Source organism: Catharus ustulatus, chromosome 1, assembly GCF_009819885.2.
Source record: "Catharus ustulatus isolate bCatUst1 chromosome 1, bCatUst1.pri.v2, whole genome shotgun sequence".
In the NCBI taxonomy this organism is placed as follows: domain Eukaryota; kingdom Metazoa; phylum Chordata; class Aves; order Passeriformes; family Turdidae; genus Catharus; species Catharus ustulatus.
In genome coordinates this window covers 156,657,840-156,677,863 of record NC_046221.1, presented here as the reverse complement: position 1 = coordinate 156,677,863, position 20,024 = coordinate 156,657,840, and the positions used below count along the sequence as shown (strand labels likewise).

At 36.8% G+C, this 20,024-nt stretch overlaps 1 protein-coding gene across 2 annotated transcripts in view; it reads right to left on the bottom strand.

The window, feature by feature from the left end:
- The window catches only part of LOC117001603 (KH domain-containing, RNA-binding, signal transduction-associated protein 3-like), a 96,004-nt gene that overhangs the window by 33,940 nt on the left and 42,040 nt on the right, over nucleotides 1-20,024 (bottom strand). For both annotated transcript variants that reach the window (XM_033070044.2, XM_042779653.1), the window contains exons 5-6: nucleotides 16,811-16,950; nucleotides 7,060-7,252 (exon numbers count right to left, since the gene is read on the bottom strand). In XM_033070044.2, coding sequence (XP_032925935.1) covers nucleotides 7,060-7,252; nucleotides 16,811-16,950 — 333 coding nt within the window. The remainder of the gene's footprint in view (nucleotides 1-7,059; nucleotides 7,253-16,810; nucleotides 16,951-20,024) is intronic.

Sequence of the window (20,024 nt, the reverse complement as noted above, 5' to 3'; positions counted from 1 at the left end):
CACCATCAAGGACATTAGCAGCAAACAGGCACAGACTGTAAGATCTTATTTTGGAGATTTTCATCTGTTTTCATCCAGAAGGAGCCTGGTGCATATCCAACCAGAACAAATAAGGTTTTCCTAGAATGAGAGATGTAGGAGTGGATTGTTTTTTCATGCACACCTGAAAAAAACCCTGAGGAGTTGCTAATGAATATAGACAGCAACATTTAAAGCAAATTACCAGCAGACCAAAACAAGTTTGGTTTTCTATACACAACAGCAGGGAGCAGTGTCAGAATCAGGAGGACTCATTCAGTAACTCCAAGTTTCAGATAAGCAGCTTAAACTAAAATGCTTGGAAAATAATTTTATAGGAGCTTTATAGGTGAAAACTGATTTAGGCAAGGGGAAAAGCTGTTCAGCTTTTCTCCAAAACACACTTCAGTTTTTCCACAGTAAATGTCACCCAGTTCCTGGGCAAATAGAAACATTCTGCATTCTCTCTCCATCTCATCCTGAAAAACCCAGAGAAGATAAAAGATTTGAAATTAAACAAATCAGTGAATTGAAGGGCTTAAAACATGAAACATTTCTTTTTCCCCACATTTATTTCTTCTTGTTTCTCCTATTTACTAAGAAAAAGAACATTGTATTGGGAAGAAAAAAACTAGAAATAATGTTTTCATGTTATGAACTTGCTTTCCAATGTTCTTACACAAATTCCTCTGAATTTAAGAACAGTGATAGCACTTCTAAAAAGCCAGAAGTCAGTGAGTAAACTGCTTTAAAAATGGCACAATACCTAAATGGAAACCACAATATTATCCACAAAGGGGAAAACAGGGACAGCATGGACAAAAGATAATTTCTCTATTTCTTAGAGACTGAAGCTAATTCAAGCAAGCCTTTTTCCTGGAACCCAAACAAAAAGCTTCACATTCAAAACAACTAAGCAAATAAACTTACTGATTTAAAATGCTGCATGTCATTAGGAAGCTATCAACATTCACAAGACTAAGGTAAATCAAAACATGGTGTAAATCTTGCAAAGTGACACAAATTATACTTGAACTCCATTCAAGAATTTAAATTCTTTTCAAAGTCTTCTGTCTGGACTAGCCCTTACTTTCACTAATATTTTGCTATCTCAACTTCATAAAGCCTTTATTTGTAAATTAAAAAAAAAAAATGGGTATTTTTATATAGTATACAGAGATTTTTCTCTCTTTTTCCCTACAGTTCTTACCTTCTTCAACCCCAAACAGCAAGTGAATGTTAATGAGAAAACTCTACTTTAAAAACAGTTCACCACGCAAAATCAGCAGTGTATTAATAGCTCCAAGAAATTGCTTCCACATTAATCCTAATTTTCAGTTTTTCAAAATCTAAATTAATTATGATCTCAATAGGGAGACAGGGAATTCAAGCTTAAGGCCGGAGATTAAATCAGAATTCGCACTGGCTTTCTAAGGAAGTGAACTAAATAACAGGCTATAGGTTTTTCAATGGAATAGGATTTTTCCCCTGTAAATACTAAGACTGCAATTATTTTTTCCTCTAATGGATACCTACACCCATATTTTGTAATAATCACTGGATCATGAAATTAATTTCTTAGCCATCCAGACAAATATTTGTGAATCAACTTTCCCTAAGGCTGACCAAATTTGTAGGATTTCCTGCAAAACCGAAAGCACAGAAAGAACTGTGTATACTAGGACAGTATCCTGGTGGTCAGCACATCCTCTCCAGAGAGAACCAGGGGAACATGAACACTTCTAACAGGAATTTGAACCACAAGCCTTCCACTACCAGAAAAATACTGAGATTTCACTCAGTAAGAGAGCAACACACCATCTGCTCATTATTTGGGGCAAGATCTTGTTAGAGAGCAGGTTATGGTCATGTTTTCTCATGGCAAACAGGACAAGAATAGTCTCATAGTATTGTAATACCTGTAATACCCATGTACCTCACAGCACACATATAGTGCTAATTACAGTCTCACAATACAGGCTTAGTGTGAGAACTGCAATCTTGAATCTGAAGTCTGCTTTGTTCATCAGTTATAGTAATGGATTTTTGGAAATATCCACAAATGAATGCTTCAGGAACTATAAAGCTTAAAAACATCCCTAACCTTTATGGCTTTGCAGAAAGAAGGAATAACTAAACAAAGATTTTAAAGGGAAGGTTTTTTAAGTTTGTTATGAGTAACTTTTTTTGCATCCAACTGTTCTGTACATACTTCTGAGTGGTCTGTATCTGTATCCAAGTTAAATTAATCTTGAAAACCAAGTGGAAGCATTTCACAATAACCTCTTTCAAATTACAATTTACTAAACATTAGAAAGGCTCCCTTGCTCTCTATTGGTAGACATTCCATTTAAGTCCCATTTCATGATACACAAAGCAATGTCATTGAAGCAGTAGCTGCTAGAAATGATACATGTGGTCAGTGCATCAGAAAACTCTGCCCCTGAGTTAACCCTTGTTTGAACACCAGAAAACATCAATAAATTGGCCAAAATAAATAAAGCTCTGACACAAATTTTCCCCAGAACAGGGAGAAATATTTAGATCTGTCTTCTAAAGTAGTGCTGAAGCAAGTCTTGGACACAACATGTTAGACTGATGAGTTATTTTTTTAGTGTAGACATTCCACACTGCCAGAGCAACAGGTTTTAAATCCATGTTTAAAGTTCTTGATGCCTAAAAATCTGATTATGAACTCAGATAAAACTCACTTTACATTTAACACAACTAAGCAGCCAAAGAAGGACTTGACATAGGATCATCACAAATATATTCATGCAAAGAGCAGAAGTGAAAGACTGGCAGAATATTTGCAAAATATTTGCCTTTGTCAAATGAAAACAGTATCAAAAAATCTACTCTTAAAAAGCTTCAGTCGCACTGCTGTGTTGCTAATTTGGAGAAAAGCCTCAGAGGTTGGAAGCTGCTAAGAAGACAACAGCAGGACGAGGCCAAGAGCAGCAAATGTTATGAGACAGTAACTGAGACTGAGCAATTCTGGTCTAACCTATGTTTGACTCAACATATGCTAAGGAATTGACCTTACACTGTTACTAATTTCCTGCTTATTGGAAAATTGTGGAAAAGCTTAGAATTTTCAGCTGGTAGTTAAATACAGTTTCTATTTCTTATCTTAGTGGAGTGAGTTGTCAGCTTAAAAATCCATTAAAATATTTTTATCTATTACACAGTATGGTTCAATCAGTAGAGAAAAATACACATTTAATTAAGAGAAAAATGTTCCTGAAACCATCTGTAAGTGCTTCAAGAAATGTAGCAACCCCCTAGTACAGTTTCCCTCATCCAACTATTACAAAAATAAAGTAATGGCCATGCTTCACATGTCACAACATGTTTTCTCCTGACCTGAGCAGTTGAGGAAAGAAAAATGAGAGTCCTGTTACTCTTCAGAGCAAGTTTACCACAGCAAGCAGAGCACTGAGGTCAGGACAGCAATTATAAATCTGGTTGGCTCTAGAGGTTGTAATTTTTCCTATCTGAGCTGATGCTGCAGCTATAAAAGAGTCAGTCTTTAGAGAAAATGATAAGGAACTGTCATTCAGTGGCTTCATAATGGTACTAACAGTGTGGTGGGGTCTCAGGAGGAATGAATCCTGCAGTTGAGACTCATATGTGAGTGAGACTGGCAACAGTGGAGTGGGAAAACTACTTATACTGAACTGGAAAGGTGCACCAGCATTGCTGCTAGTCCAGTGTGACTCCTGCAGAAGAGGGCAAAACATTCAAAGGCCACCAATTCAAAGACCCCAGAAAACTGACAGAAGACAGAGCCAGCTCACTCTGAGTAGAGTGTTCTGTAATGGGCAAGGTTCTGGAACGCTTCTCTGTGGGCTCTAAACACAGGACAGCAATGTTCACACGGTTTTCTTGATCTTGAGCCCACATTAAAATGCATCTCAAATTAACGACTTTGCCTGTGATATTTTTCCCATGTGAAATACTGCCTCTGGAAGTAACCCTTCCAAATTTTTCAGAATGAAATAGGCATTCCCCTTCCTATTTTGATGATAACTTAAAAAAAACAAAAAACAAAAAAACAGTGACTTAATCAAGAAGAGGAAGGAGAGATATCAGGATAAGCAGGAGGCAGAATTGAGTTAGTCATAGATATTAAAAATTCATTGGTTCCAGGGACTACATAGAGTTGGCAAAGGGAGTGAAGGAAAAGGGAAGCTGTTTGTAATTCATTGTCTGTAACAAGGTAGATTTAATAGCACTCAACAGAAGGAATGGGCAAGAACTTGACATACTGAAAGCCCTAAATCACTTTTGAGATATTCACAGTTACAGGAGTGAGCGGTTCAAAGCTTCCATCCACACACAGTTTGCTTCCTCCTGGACTTGCAGAGTTTCACATCAGTTTAATGAGTACAAAGCAAAGGCCTAAGGGAATGAAAAGCTTCATGAACCCTCAGGACTTTCCAATCCTCAATGGAAAGTCATCTTGTGGTGGGTTGACCCTGACTGGACATAAGGTGCCCACCACAGCCACTCTGTCACTCTCCCCCTCAAGTGGACAGGGGAGAGGAACCATAACAAAAGTCTCATGGCTCAAAATACGAGCAGAGAGAAAGATCACTCACCAGTTACTGTCACAGGCAAAACAGACCTAGCTGCGGGATATTAGCTCATTACCAATGAAATCAGAGCACGATGATGAGAAATAAAAACTCAATTTAGCAACACCTTCCCCTGCATTCTTCCCTTCTTTCCCAGTCTCAGCTTCACTCCAAAATTCTCTACTTGTTCTCTCACAGCAATGCAGAGGGATGGGATTGGGGGCTGTGGTGAGATCATCACACCTTGTCTCAGCTCATTCCTCCTCAGGGACAGGAAACATCCCACTCTTCACCTGCTCCAGCATCAGATCCCTCCCACAGGGACAGTCCAACACCAACTTCTTTTTTTTTCCCCCCATTTCTTAAATACATATCCTAGAGGCAGTGCCACCTTTGCTGCAGGGCTCTGGCTTGGCCAGCAGCAGGACCACCTCAGAGCTGGCTGCCACTGGCTCTGCTGGACATGGGGGAAGCTTCCAGAAGCATCTCACAGAAGCCACCCCTGCACCCCTCTGCTACCAAAATCTGGCCACAAAAACCCAATACACTTCTAAAGGTTTCTCTGTAACCTCTCTGGATATCTCAGTCTCCAAAGCTCTGATGGTGCTCAAAATAGCTTATGGTAACCCCCAGTCTTTCTGATGTTCTCATTCTGCAGACACTTCTCTATCAATAAGACCTTATTCTGCTCAGGTTGGCAAACTAATGCTTTAGTATTAGACATAACTAAACAGGAATTAGTAAAGAAGGCACAGAAATATTACTAATGACTCTGACCATGCTCCCTTAACTTGAAAAAGACATAGTTAAGGCACTTAGATAATGTACTGCAAATGGACATATTTAAAAATAACAAGCATCAAATTTAACACTGAACATGCTTATGCTTATTTATCACCAATGCCTTATGTCCCTGCTATATGTTTTTCAAAAGAAAAAAAGACCACCTAGGACTGCTTTATCAACCACAGCTTTAAGTATTATACCTATCTATCTATATCTAACCCAGCTAAAGTATCTTTTTTTGGAAGATAAGTGATCCAGTTCTAAAGGAAATTCTTTTTATAAGTTATTTAGCACAGCACTATTTTTCTGTACAGTGCTATTCTCTAATTATTCTGCCAGAAGTGAAGCATACTTCAGGATACTAATGCAAACAGCTGTTACTTGCACACCACTTCTGTAGACACATGCCATAAATAGCAGATTATATATAAATATGAAGTTACTCAAAGAGGTTTATTATACATCTCTCTGTGTGTTCTAGAATGTATGTCCTGGAAACAGACTGTTCAATGAGGAGTGATTCTTTTGAAAGCATTGTGAGAGAACCACTTATCTGCTGTACCCATTTTGATTAGTCAAGTACAGCCAGGGGAAATTTAGGCATGTTGTTAAAGTATTCTTCCTCAAAATTAATGAGCTACAATAACTCCTTCTGAATTTTTCAGTTATATGTATAAATGTTTACATTAACAACATTGAACTTCTTCCCTATTAAACTACAAGTGTTATATAGAAAACTGGGTTTCCTCCAAAAGGGAAAAAACCTGGTATTTGATTTAGATGGTTTTGGCAGAGATTCTTGGTGGAAGAGAGGTGAAGTTAGGTGGAGGAAAGGTTTAGAGAAAACAAAAAAATATCTAAATAGCAACACCATTTTCAGGAAAGTAGACTCTCCTTTTTTGCTAGTCTAAACAACAAACTCCAAGACACACTTGGCTGTAAAGAGGGCACACTAAAACTTTCAGCATATATAAAGCATTAAAAGCATTGTCCTTGAAGGTATTATTTTTCTATAATACTAAATTCATTTTTATCACTATAGTTTTGATTCAATGATCTTTTTTCTCTATCTTACTGCTCTCTAAGTTAAATTTAAAATTTCCTAACAATTCATAACTACATAATTTTGTCATATACAACATAAAAAAGTATTTTGATATGATTCTAATGTTTAATACAATAAAACCAAGATGAGTATGTATGGTTTATTGAGATACAATGTGCATTGTTAAAATTTTAGGATTAGTTCTGAAGCTTTCATAAAAACATTTTACTTGTCTAATCATTAAACAACTATATGACCACAAAGATAGGCTTGGGACGGAAGATTAGAATATTATTCTGTTTTAGCTGAGAATTAAAAGTCTACAACATTTTGATTTTTCAGATTTTTTTTTTAAAGCAGAAACCTAATATTAAACATTTAAGAGGTATATAACTATTTTGCCAAATGCACTGTAAATATCTTTGTGGTAGTGTATACACATAACCTGATTTTTAAAAAAATTAAACAGTTCAAGTCTGAAATGGAAAAGAGAGATGAGCATATTTGTCAGAGATGTTTGGTGTAAGATTTAATTGGGTGATAATTCAAGAGACAGTGCAGCATTCTGGAGGGATGTGACCTCTCCAGCACGATGCACTCCATGCTCAGCACATCCCCAGCCCCACTTACATACTCCCCGTAGGTGTCCTGGGCCGGGGGCGGCGGCAGGGGCCGGTACCCTGCCGGGGGAGGAACTCCTCGTGCTCTGGGTGCCAGAAGTCCCCGGCTCCGACTCACTGGTCCTCTGCTGGGAGGGACTCCCCTGGGAGCTGGTGCCCCTCTGGGCACTCCTGCTGGTGGTGGAGGCACTCCCCCACGGCCCCTGTGAACACAGATCACTCACCATTAAACACCATACCCACATCCCCCTCTCCCACGTTATGACAGTTTTGTTTTGCTACAGCCAGAAAAAGGCTAAAAGAGATTTAGAGTTTGTCATTTCTCTGCAGGCTTAAATCTAATTATGCATTATGCAAAAAATGCTGGAAGATACAAACTAGACATGGGATTCAATGATGAACCTTGCACTGGATTGAGTCATTCTCACACACGCAGACACACTCAAAACAATCTGCTGGAATCAGTCAACTTCACTGGAATTTGATTTCTAGTAAGTGAAATCACAAGCACAGAGTAACAGCTTCATTTGAGGTGTCAGGCTGTATCATATTCAAACCCTGCACAGTTGCCACTCCCTTCTAATCCCGTGAAAGCTTCGAAACACAACCCAAAAATCACACTTTGTGTAAGATACTGAGTGGATCAAAAAAATACATTTTCTTCTTCTGAAGAAGAGATTTCCATCTGTTTCAGGAAACATCCCAATACAGTAAAACGTGCAGGGTGATTATAGGATATAACCTGATGTCTTACATATATTTAGGTATACTAAATGACAGTATATTTGGTCTATAAATTCTGAAAGGATGATAAGCACTGACTTGCATTCCATCACTTTGGACACTTAACATATGAATGAAAAAGATGAGACTTCAGTTGAACCAGTTTTCAAAAACATTTGATCCATTTAGAAGTGGCTTTTCTTCCTGCCTCTCCATAGTAAAGGGAGAAACTTAGAGGTACAGTCTGTGAGAAATTTGCATCTTTACTCTTTTAAACAGGCTAATAGGCATCTGCTTTTTAAGGAGATAATTTCAATCCACGAACTATAATAGAGTCTGAATGATTGCTGTTGGCAAATAGGATTGTTCCAAAGAAGTCAGACCCTTATCATACACTCTAACAGATACATAGAAGGAAACAAGGCACAAGCTCTACCCTTTCTACCTACCAAGCCATTATCTAGTTAAACTCAAAAACAGTATTGAGTAAAAATGTCCTGATTTCAGCAGAAATTTCCAACTTGAACGTATTATAAACATCCAGATTTGGCCTTATGATTTCTTATCCCCTTTCATACAAGTCATATAATTTCCCAACAATAAGCAATCAGAAAATAAGGTAATCATTCTACCACAAATGAGTAGTATTTCAAAAACTGCATCACTGAATAAGGAATTTAAAAAATATAAAGATACAACCAGGATAGATTTTATTAATTTTAATTACTGATCAAAACACAGTCACAAAGTATTTTAAATGAGCCTAGAGAGTAAGTGATTTAAAACTGTGCTCATTACTTGACTTTGGCTAATCTGCAGAATGCCTCCTCAGGACAGGGTACCAGTTGCTTATTTGACTTCCAGAAGTGGGGGCAGGGGTGAGCAGTGAAGTTCCCAGACACAGCCTGCTAAAGTAATATAAAGAAATAGCAAATGTGATACTTTCCAAGAGAAGCCAGAGAAAGGGAAATGAACCTAGAGGCACAGGCACTTGTCAATACCAAGTCAAAAAAGAGAAAAAGGTCAGTAAAAAGATTCAAGAATCACTAGGCATAATCATGACAGCATCCTTCAGGCAAGGTGCAAGTGAAAGCAGGAAATGAGATATGCTGAAAGACATGGAATAACATTTAAGGGAAGAAAAAAGGTACAGTTTTTCAAGCTAGCATAAATTTATTCTTGAGAAGTAATTAGAAAACCAGATCCATGTGTCTTTCCTGCATTTAAAAAAACAGTTAATAGGACTGGAATGGTGATGAGTGGGAAATATTTCTCTTGTATTATGAGATCATTTATGATCTTAACTTTTCATAACTATTCATTCCTCTTACAGGATCTCTTATTCTGAGATGTATGGTTCTCATGGTTACTGCACCAGGCTGGAGGAAACTGGAAAAGCACCAAGACAGAAAACCCAGTGACAGCAGAGTTCAATCAGCACCACACAGACTTGAGTTGTATTAGGTTATGATGCTAAGAGGAAATTTTTAGATACTGTAAATTATTATTTAACTTGTATAAAAGTTTGTATATTGTAAATTGTATATGTGTTTAATTTAAGAATTGTTATTTCTAAAGAAGTTATAATGGAACTAAAGAAGTTTGATGGACATTTACAATGAACAGACTCAAAATATTGAGATACCACTTGAACAGGAACCTTTGCACACCTTGGCAAAAACAAGAACTGTTCAGGTATTGCTTAATTTGAAAAGGGCAGTTACACAAATTATGTTTAAAAGTTTTTAAAAGAGTAAAATGTACATATGTGATATGGGGAGACAGCAGTTCTGTGGGAAGTCAGAGCACAAAATCATCAAAAAAAAAAAAAAAAAGCTTGAGAAAGGGCAATAGGAGCTCACTAAGGCTAGAACAGGTTTTAAAAGAAGTATCACTTGAAAGGCTGAACCCAACTCTAACCTCAGAGGAAGAATCCTAACAAAACAACATACTCAGAACAGCAGGTCCAAGATAACTGAAGTCCTTCAATTGTCCTAGAATCAAGAAAACTCCTAGAGTGAGCTTCAATCACCAGTGCAGATCAATTCAGAGTTCACAGAATTCACAGAATGACTGGGTTGGAAGAGACCTTCAAGATCAAGTCCAACCTATGTCCTAATACCTCAACCAGACCATGGCACCAAGTGCCACATCCAATTCATATATATCAATGTCTACATGCACATGCACATTAACATTTTGCTACACAACCAACAATAACTGAACAAGTTTTTCAAGCTAGAGCTGTTCTTACAGTAATCCACTGGATAGAGCTGCCAATGTTTTAGAGACAAAATATGGAACAAAAAGAACGAATAAAAGTACATGCACTATTTTCCAATAAACTGTAACAGAGGTTCAGATGCCTACTCTAATCGGTAGCTGAATCCCAACCTGAATGTTTTAGAAAAGAAAATAGCTAAAAAAAAAATCCAACTTACAGGAGGGGACACTTGGGAGTTAACACATAGACACAGATAAATTTATATATCCTACCATTACACAAACTAGTAAGTTCTGCACTATGACTGCCTATAGAACATCTGCAATTAAGATTGGCCCAGAGATCAGGACACTAAAAAGAGAGTTTTAGAAAACATAAAAGTACACACAACTTTGCTACTAAGCTGTGTGTATTCACACACTTGTTTCCTAAATCAGCTTCTTTCCTAATTAAAAAAAAAACAAAAACTAAAAACAAGCATAAAATAACTGGAAGTGCATCAGAAACTATGTCAAAGACGGTGAGCAGTCTAGAAGTGTTCACGTATCAGGAACAATTAAGTAGAGTGAGGCACTTCATACTACAAATGACAACTGAGGCTTATCTAATGGACCTCCCACAGATGTGTCTCCAAACTTTTGGAGTACTTTGACTGTGCAAATACTTAGGAACAGGGTTAAAGTGTCTTGTTTTCAAGAAAGGTGAAATAAAAAGGTCCTTGTCAATAACTCTGCAGGGTACAACACTGCAGTGCACAAGTGCTGGAGCATCACAGGGGACACTAGCATTTGATTTTCTTTTTGCCATGTTTTTGAAAAAAAAACAAAAAAAACCAAACCTTTAAGTACCTATTAACTGCAATTTCTATCACACATACACTAGTACTTAATTATTGGCAGTAAACACTCAGCAAATCCTATCATCTAGCCAGGTTCTGTTAGTCTCTCTTCTAAAAAGGCTTTAGCAACAAAATACTCATTGTGCTCTGCTCTCAAAGAAACATTTTATTGCCAGATTATTACTGCTTAAAGAAAATTTGAAATATTTGTTTCATCTTTATAATTACTTTGGTTTGATTTTCCTGAATTTATTAATCTGGCAGTAGTGAATCTAGCGAATAGGTTAACCCTTCTCCAGTAAATACACAAGTAATTTTGATTGTTATTTTCTGAATAATTTTACTCCTAAAGTTGAGTAATTATCTTGTAGGTTCTGCATTAAAAAAGGCTTTTATATCTGGGTAGCATGGACTAGACTAAGTAAAGCAAATCCCAGTAAATCCCTTAATATATTTTGTTTCACTACAAAATGGGAGGAATAATGTAATTTAGCTCACATACCACATCATCCCTTGCAGATACTGTCACGAAAGCTGTTTTTGTTGGAATCTAACTCTCCTCTCATAACATTAGTTCATTACTTACACTTCCAATTCAATAAATGAAGAAAGAGAAAATACAAAGAGAAGCACAATTTCTATAAAACTATAAACAAACTAGAGAAGGGGAGAAACAGCCTCTAATCTAAGTGTCAAAATGTGATATGTGATTTGTAAACACTGTGGACTAATGATAGAAGATGGTTTATGTCTAAAAACATGCAAATGTAAAGTGTACCTTACTGTGTCTACTTACAGTATTACTAAAGTATTGAATTTTGTGATTACCATCTCATTGTTTGAATCCTGAATTTATTGTAGGTAAAAACATTTTCAAGAAAATCTAACAGCAAAATCCAATACCACTTAGATCTACGCTACACAATGTTAGACTCAAAACATGTAAGAAGAACACTCAGAAGGAGTTCACAAGTACTAATCTAATCACTGATTCCCACTGAAATAGTATTTTACCAGTTTACACAACTTAGATATTTCCTCTTTGGTCTTTGTTAGCAATAATATTTGATATTTGTAGCTTCCAGTAGTCTCACACTGTTTCTAGGATTTATTTACAGCAAACCAAGTTACTGCCCTTTACACAGTAGCAGGCACAGCATCTCACACACATCTCCAGCTGCCCTCAGCAATAGTCACTTAGAAAATTTCATTTAACACTTTCTCTGCTCTACAATCACACCGATTTTTATTTCAAATTCAGCCAGTCACTGGATGGCTGAGTTAGTAAAATTACTCTGATCATGTAACCTCAACTAGAGTAATTTCACAGCTTTCCTTTACTTTCAGTGAAAAAAAAAAAGAATAGTTTATGATATGAAGACCCTTTTCACTATCTCCTCCCCAGAAACATTAAATGGAAGAATAGCTTTAAAATAAAAATACTTGCAAAATTTAGGACTGGTTATCAAACACTATCTTATTCAATAAGGAAACACTTGAAATTCTTTAATTCCAGCATTCATAGTTGTATATATCTGCAGGGATGTACACTGTTCAATAAACAATCTAATAAATTTGGTTACCAGATGTTGATACATTATCTTCATTTGAGCACAGCCAGCTACATTCAGTATTCCTCAAATAGTAAATATTTTTGGTTTTTATTATATATCTGAAAAACAACAGACCTGATGTTTTGGTGCTGGCATTTTAAAATACTAAAACACTGATATCCAGATACAACTCAGAACTCGAATTCCTGACGTTTCATTCTTTTAGGAAAAAAAAAGACCCACCATTGAGTTAACACTCTTACACAAGTTTTACTTCATATATTTCTATTTTAAAACAATAATACATATGTTCATGTTTCAATTTTGTGGAAAATGGGAGATCACAAAACTAAAACAAAATACACTGGACATTAATAATATCTGCCTTTGTCCCAGATCCTGAACTGGCTTTGTCCAATATTTTGTGCTACAGAATCTTCTGCACTTCACTACCTACATGTTCTCAAGAAAGTTATTCTTCAAAAAAAGAAACCAGTTCATTCCAGACATGGCAGGAAAGCAGCTGGAAGTTGTGAACACACTGCAGCAGTGATCCACATCAGCTCATCTTACTTCTAACATAAAAGACAGCAAGTTCTAACTCCTAACTTCTGTAGCAGTTTTATTTTTCCCCAGACAGTCACAGACATTCAACCATTAGGATCCCAGCCATGCGAAGACTGAATTATGAATAATAAATGGAAAAGTAAAAAAACAAAAACTCCACACCATCTTCCATTTCTTTAATGAGACTACTGTTTTCAAATACAATCACTCAATCTGGGGTGTGAACTCAGCCAGCTCTACCTTACTGTGGCCTTTCAATAACTAAGTGGAGCTGCTTATAAGAAAAAGAGAGTAATTTTATCAGGGTCTGTACTGATAGCACGAGGGACAACAGTTTTAAATTGAAGAGGTCAGGCTGAGATTGGACATAAGGAAAAAAATTATGATGAGATTATGTGAGACAACACTGGAACAGGTTGCCCAGAGAAGTTGTAGATGCCCCATCCCTGGATGTGTTCAAGGCCAGGGTGGGATGCTGAGCAGCCTGGTCTAGGGGAAGGTGTCCTGCCCATGGCAGGGGGTGAAATGAGCTGGTCTTTAAGGGTCCCTTCCAACCCAAACCATTCTGTGATTCTAGCACTGATTTCTAGCCATAAATGACATGAAATGCTTCCCCCCATGCCACCCCAAGGTATCAAGGACCTTTTAGCCAAATTCATAGATGTGTTATTCAGTTGGAGTCACAATTGAGTGATCCTTAACTCTTACTTTAATTCTTAAAATAGTGTGAAGTTTTAGAGAGAAATTAGTTGTGAAACCTCCTTAGAGGTATACATTAACATGTATAGAGTCACAGAAAGGTTTGGGTTTGAAGGGACCTTAAAGATCAAATTCCTACTCTGCTGCTGTGAGCAGGGACACCTTCCACTAGAATATTAACATGTGTATTTTAAGTCTTTAGTTAATCAGAAATCAAAATTCACCTTTTGGTTGCTATCATTTATAATGCACTGATTCAGGATGAGAATACAAACACACTTAATGAAACACTGATTCCTAGAGAGTCACATTTTCTAGTTTCACACCATAACAGCATCACATTAAACACCATGGATCCTTCTAAGCTTGCTATCACAATAAATTAAAAAGCAACTGGTATGATTATTTTATACAGTTGCCTCCAGAAAAGAATTTAAGATCATAATAAAAACAAAGAAATAAAAAACAGACTTTCACCACTCTCCTTTCTTGTTGTACAGAAGAGGGGTCATGTCAAAATAGTTTAGGTGCTCAGCATGAACACTACAGCAAATAGAAGTGCTATGATTACATCTGAAGGTAATCTTTAATGGCATTAGGGACAAAAATTTGGGGCAAGGTGGGGAAAAGGAAACAGCTATATGAAGCAGCTGTATCCTCCGAGATCAGCGGAGGATCAGAAAACAACGTTCCTGAGTGTAAAGCTTGAGACACACACACAGCTCTTCCAGAACGAATTCCAGCCAGTCACCCACAAAACCTTACTTGGCTCTAGAGTAATAAAAATTTAGTCAAGAAAATAAGGAACAATCCAGAAAAAAAGAATACAGAGTTGCCAAACTACAACCATTAGGAAATTACTTACCAGACACAGGAATGTCTGCACATAAGCTAGAGTTTTTTGTATGTAATTATAAATGTGGTGTTTTCTACAAAATGAAAACTAGATTTGATAAGATGTATTATATCCAGTTCCCACATGTCTGATAAGAAACAAAAAAGGCATTTATTAGTAGTTTTTTTTTTTAACTGAAACTATTCAGGAGTAATAAAGCTTTCAAAAGTGGGAACTTAAACACACTCAAAAGGATGTTTCATGTACCAAGGCTGGTATCATAAAACCATTCTGCAGATTACAAAGAAAGGTTAAGATCAAGGTTTTAAACTTCGTTTTGCAAGTCTTCTGAGGCTTTGCTTCAACTTCTGGATATCTCAGGGATGCTGCCTATTGAAACTGTTTTATCCAACACTGAGATAAAGCCTTAAAAGCTTTGCTTCAACAAAAGTATTATTCATTGACACCCATTTCTGCTAAAAAAGAATCAGAGTTTGAGATCTTCAGCTCAATGGCTGTACAATCTCGGTAGCAACAGAATTGAACTTCACTTAAGGAATATGGTAACAGAGCACTTCAATTTGAGAGAAAAGTGTCTTGGAGTTTAAGAGAAGCCTTGAAGTAAGGACAAGTCAGATACCCTTTCACTTTGCTTTAGAATATATGTGAAAAATGCTGATGAAAAAACCACAACCTTTTACTGCCATCTCCAAATCCAACACTAATGACATTTAAATTTACCCTAAAGACCCTTCAGTAGCTGTAGACCAGCTATGCAGGATTCTGTAAGCTGTGTAAGTGTCTCTCTTGCATAAAATGCAGATTTGAAAAAAATACTTTACTAAAATCCAGAGGAAAGAACTAATTATGCTAGAAATGTAATACTCAAAAAAACTATTTACACATGCACATGCTAGGTACTAACAATGTAAATTAATTATCAAGCTTTGATGACAGGATCTGACCAAACAACAACTTCTGTATCCCAGAAATATTGGTGAAGGACATGGAAAATGAAATAAACTTGAAATAATACTGCAAATGTATCTGTACTGAGCGTCTGGAGCAGAATCATTACAGACATCTGTGGCAAAGTTACAAACAACTATTAAAAAAAAAAGAAAAAAACAAACCTCCAAAATCAAATTATGGTCTTCAATTTGAAAGAACTCTTGTATGGCTGATTACAGTGCCAAGGAGTGAACCTTGGGATATAATTAACACTACTCAGAACATTAAAATCAAGAAAAGCAGAATATACACATATATATTTACACAGTATTACAAAACACAAGAACAACAATTTGATGATTGAGAGAATTTTTTTCCTCCCAGGGCACAACCCACAGTAAGAATAATTTCTTTAAATTAAGATGCACTCTGCATTTCATTTGAATCATTGTCAGGATACATTAAAATAAGCAGACGTATATAAATGGAATATTTCCTTAGTGCTGCTTCTTCTAACATGCTTTATCATCTGAGGCAAAATGCTTCAGGGTATTATTCAGAAATTAGTTTACAAAAAATGCATTGAAACAAGAAATTAGTTTACAACTTGTATTAAGAAATGCAAGTTTCAAGTTGCATTAACAAGAACTGTACACAAACCAGATTACCAAAGTTAAGTCACACTTAGGTGCTGCAGCCACAATCTCTGCACTCTGTAACATAAACAGTTATGAACTTTATTTAGGTTTTGCTTTCACACTTCAGAACTTGAAGCTGAAACTGTCACCTCAGTACTGCAATGAAGATGGGGGATGCTAGAGTAAAAATAAAACATCTGTGACAAAGAAAAAACAGCAAAAGCAGCAGAGTTTGCCTACTCCAAATCATACAAAAGCCACTTTTCACAAAGTGCCACTCAGACAAGAAAACCCAAATTCTACCTCCAGAGCATTTCTGTATCATTTCATCACAACCATGAAAACTTAGTAGTACCATGAATAAAGAAAACCATACTAGTAAGTTGGAAATGCTGCCTGGAATTCACATTGAGGAAAGACAGATTTACTGCTGTGAACTCCATAGCGCCCAGGCACAGACTGCACCTAAGGAGCAACTCAAGGCTGGAAATCAAGGTGCTCACAGTAGGATTGAACATCTCCTATGCTGTGCACTGCTTCTTTACAAAGGTAGCATTCAAATTCCACAGCCCAAATGAACTAAACTTTCATCAATAAATGAAGGTCGTTTCCCTGACTTTTTGCTCTTCTTTTGGGAATCTTTCATATATTTTTCATATATTGTACTTGGGGGAGGAACTGTGTTTGAAGGGAGAAGCCTGAAGTACATAAATACAAATGAAATTCCACATACCTGGACATGGCAGGAACAGGCACTCCTCTTGCTCGCATTGATGCTTTCCCACGGACAACTGGAACTTCTGCAGATTCTGAGCCACCATTTAAATATGTTAATTCTTGAAGCTGTGCCTGTCTGATTTCATCATTGTAGTCCTAAAACAAGGGGGATGAAGAGTGAGAAGAAAATTTAATTGTTTACCCACCACTCTCAGCAGACACTGCTCCTGAAAGTCTTCTCTTAAAAAGTTAAACATTCCACTGAAAAAGTTTAATATGCATAATAAGATAGGAATAATATTCAGTCCAAACATTATTAGAGAATTCTACATAATAACTGGCATTTTTGCTTGGGCATGTTTTTCTTTCCCTTTGCATATATTTTTATGTAGTTTTACCAATTAAAATGGCAATATTAAAATGCTGCAGAGATAGGGGGGAACCAGAAAAAAAAAACAATATCCCATATTCTAAACTGATATCCAGTGTGTAGTTCCAGCTGTAGAATGACTGTGTGTTAAAAGCAGGAAAAAGAGAGAGTTGAAAAAAGAGTAGAGAATAAATATACTGTTGAGAACAGCACATGAAAATGAAAGACTAGATTAGGAAACCACACTTTTAAAGTCAGGAGTTATAGAATAAACACAGGAATTCATTCAATACACACATACACTGTTATCTAATAAGAGCTCAAAAAATTAAATTCTATTATAGACAATGGTGAAAATGCCAAGGACACATGGCTTATTTCTGTCTGCACAAATCCTCTACTCTCAAGGTCTAGCAATAAGAAAGCTCAGGTTGTTACACGTGAAATTAATATGGTACTCCTCAAGCGCATTTTTCAGACTGAAGAAGAAGAGCACACAGGAATAAAAACAGACCCAGCACTGAACTCTTGAGATATAAGTATTTTTCCATCATTTCTCCTCCACTTAAAGTGAGCCAAGCAGAATGCAGCCATAAAGGTGAATTAAAGATAACTATTTTACCCAAGGTGCATCCGTACTGAGTATCAAAATATTAATAGGTGCTCCCACAGGAACAAAGGGATACTTCTCATACAACAGCTCTTCTGCAAATCCTCCCATTTCAAGAAGGAAGGTTTGTTCTAACATCACCCATTTTACAATTCAATGACAAAACAAAGAATCTGCATCTCACTGAAAATCTGAGTTTATTACATTTATTCACTAGACAGGGACCAAAAGACTGTCAGGCAGTCTTAGAGACTTTGAAACATAACCCTGCATTGAAAGGAGATTAAAACTTCCATGAATTCAAATCTCTCAATTATCCTTGAAATATTCTGCTTCTCCTAGACTTCTATAAATGGAAATAAAAAAGTTGTCCTTTATATGCCATTGCTGAAGAAAGTTACTGGTGTTAAAAGAAGAAGCACCATAACAGCATTTTGTCCAAACTGCCTTAAATAGGTTCTGCAATTTCACTCCCAGTTGCCCACCTGAGATCACCCTCTATTTTGCAGCAGAAACCAAACAGCAAATATGAAAAAGGTCTAGAAGACTGGAATAACTCTTTCAAATGGCATAATTGAAGCTTTTGAGAAACAGATTCCATTATGAAATGGCCAGGACCCAATATGTAACCAATCCATCACAGGGAGTAGACTACAAACAGGAAACTTAACACAATTCTGACCAGCTGCTCTACAGAAACCTGCTTTGCATTTTTTTTTTACATTTGTTGCTGGATCAGAACTGGTTACAAATGCAAAATTCTAAATCCTGTATAGAACAAAACTTCAATCTTAACAACAAAATGCCAAGAAGGTGTACCAACAACATACAATATCAAAGTTCTGACAGCCTGTATCAGATGCCCTTTACAATTACTTCACAAAACATCTTTTTTCAGAAATCAGCCCCTGACAAAATACCTTTGATCATTTTATATTCAATTTAATTCCTTAGCAAAGATGGGTTGCCACTGTGTGTGTTGGGTCCCTTTTCTCCCTGATGCTTTCTCACTTTCCTGCAGCACATTACCAGACACAGCAGCAGCCTTAGGCCACGGAGAAGGGCTCCACTGTGCACAGCCCAGAACAGAAAGCATGGCCCTTATCACATACACCAGAGGCAGCAGGAGAAGGCAGAGTGAAGGGGCAGAACAAGGCAGCCACGATAAGCTGCAGTGTTAATCCATTAGACTCTGAAATGGATTCCTCAATTAAAAGTAGCAGATGGTCAATTCATGAATACTCACTGCTGGAAACAGCACACTTCAAGTCAAATTAAGCAGACAATTATCTTTTTCTCACCTAGAAGATGGACAGGGAAATGCTTTAGACTGCATCCTTTCTCTGAACAGCTTAGGCAGTGGAAACACTTGAATTTCAGTCAAATGTTGCTGCTGAATTTCAAGTGAATAGGTGTACTCTCATTTTATGAATAAATTGCCTACTCTAACTACAGTCTTATCCACCCATGGAGGGTGCATTTACATCAAGATCCATGCAAGAGATTTTCAACCCACAAGTCCCAATACTTACATGATCTAACTAAATTTTCTTTAAAATTTTACCTATGATTTTCACCCAGCCAGATCAACACATTGGCAGCAGCTCTTCTTGGGATCACTTTAGCTTAAGACCTTATTTCACTTCATCACTCAAACTCTTAGCAAAGCTATTTATTTATATCATGTTGGGACAGATCTCCACAAAACCCCTTGCCGTTATGCAAAGCTCTCAAGTAGATCTTTAACCTGACAAGTAAGCAACCAATAATTACCAGGTTTCCAGTCACCTTTCTAAACCTTAGTTATTTGCCAGCTTACTTACAGAAAAGTCTGTGAGAGCTTCCAAATGCCACCAAGCTCATCAAAATGCCATTAAAAGCTATTTCATCACATCTTACAAACCAAATATGCAGACAGTAGGACAGACTACAGGAAAAGGTGGTGAATTCTGATCACATTGTCATATAACTGGTATAGATTGTTCTCTCAAAGACATTTCTACACTTTGCTTTAAGGACAAGGAAAACAAGAAACTGGTAACCAACAGTAAAGCATAATTAGTGTTATATCTGTCAGAAGACAAATGACTGCCACTACTCAAAAATTATACAAAATAGACTTAAGTTCTAATGGCCAGAACTGCCATAACCGTAGAATCACAGAACAGTTTGGGGTGGAAAGGGCCTTAAAGACCATCTTGTTCTGACTCTCCAGCCATGGGCAGGGACACTTTCCCCTAAACCAGGTTG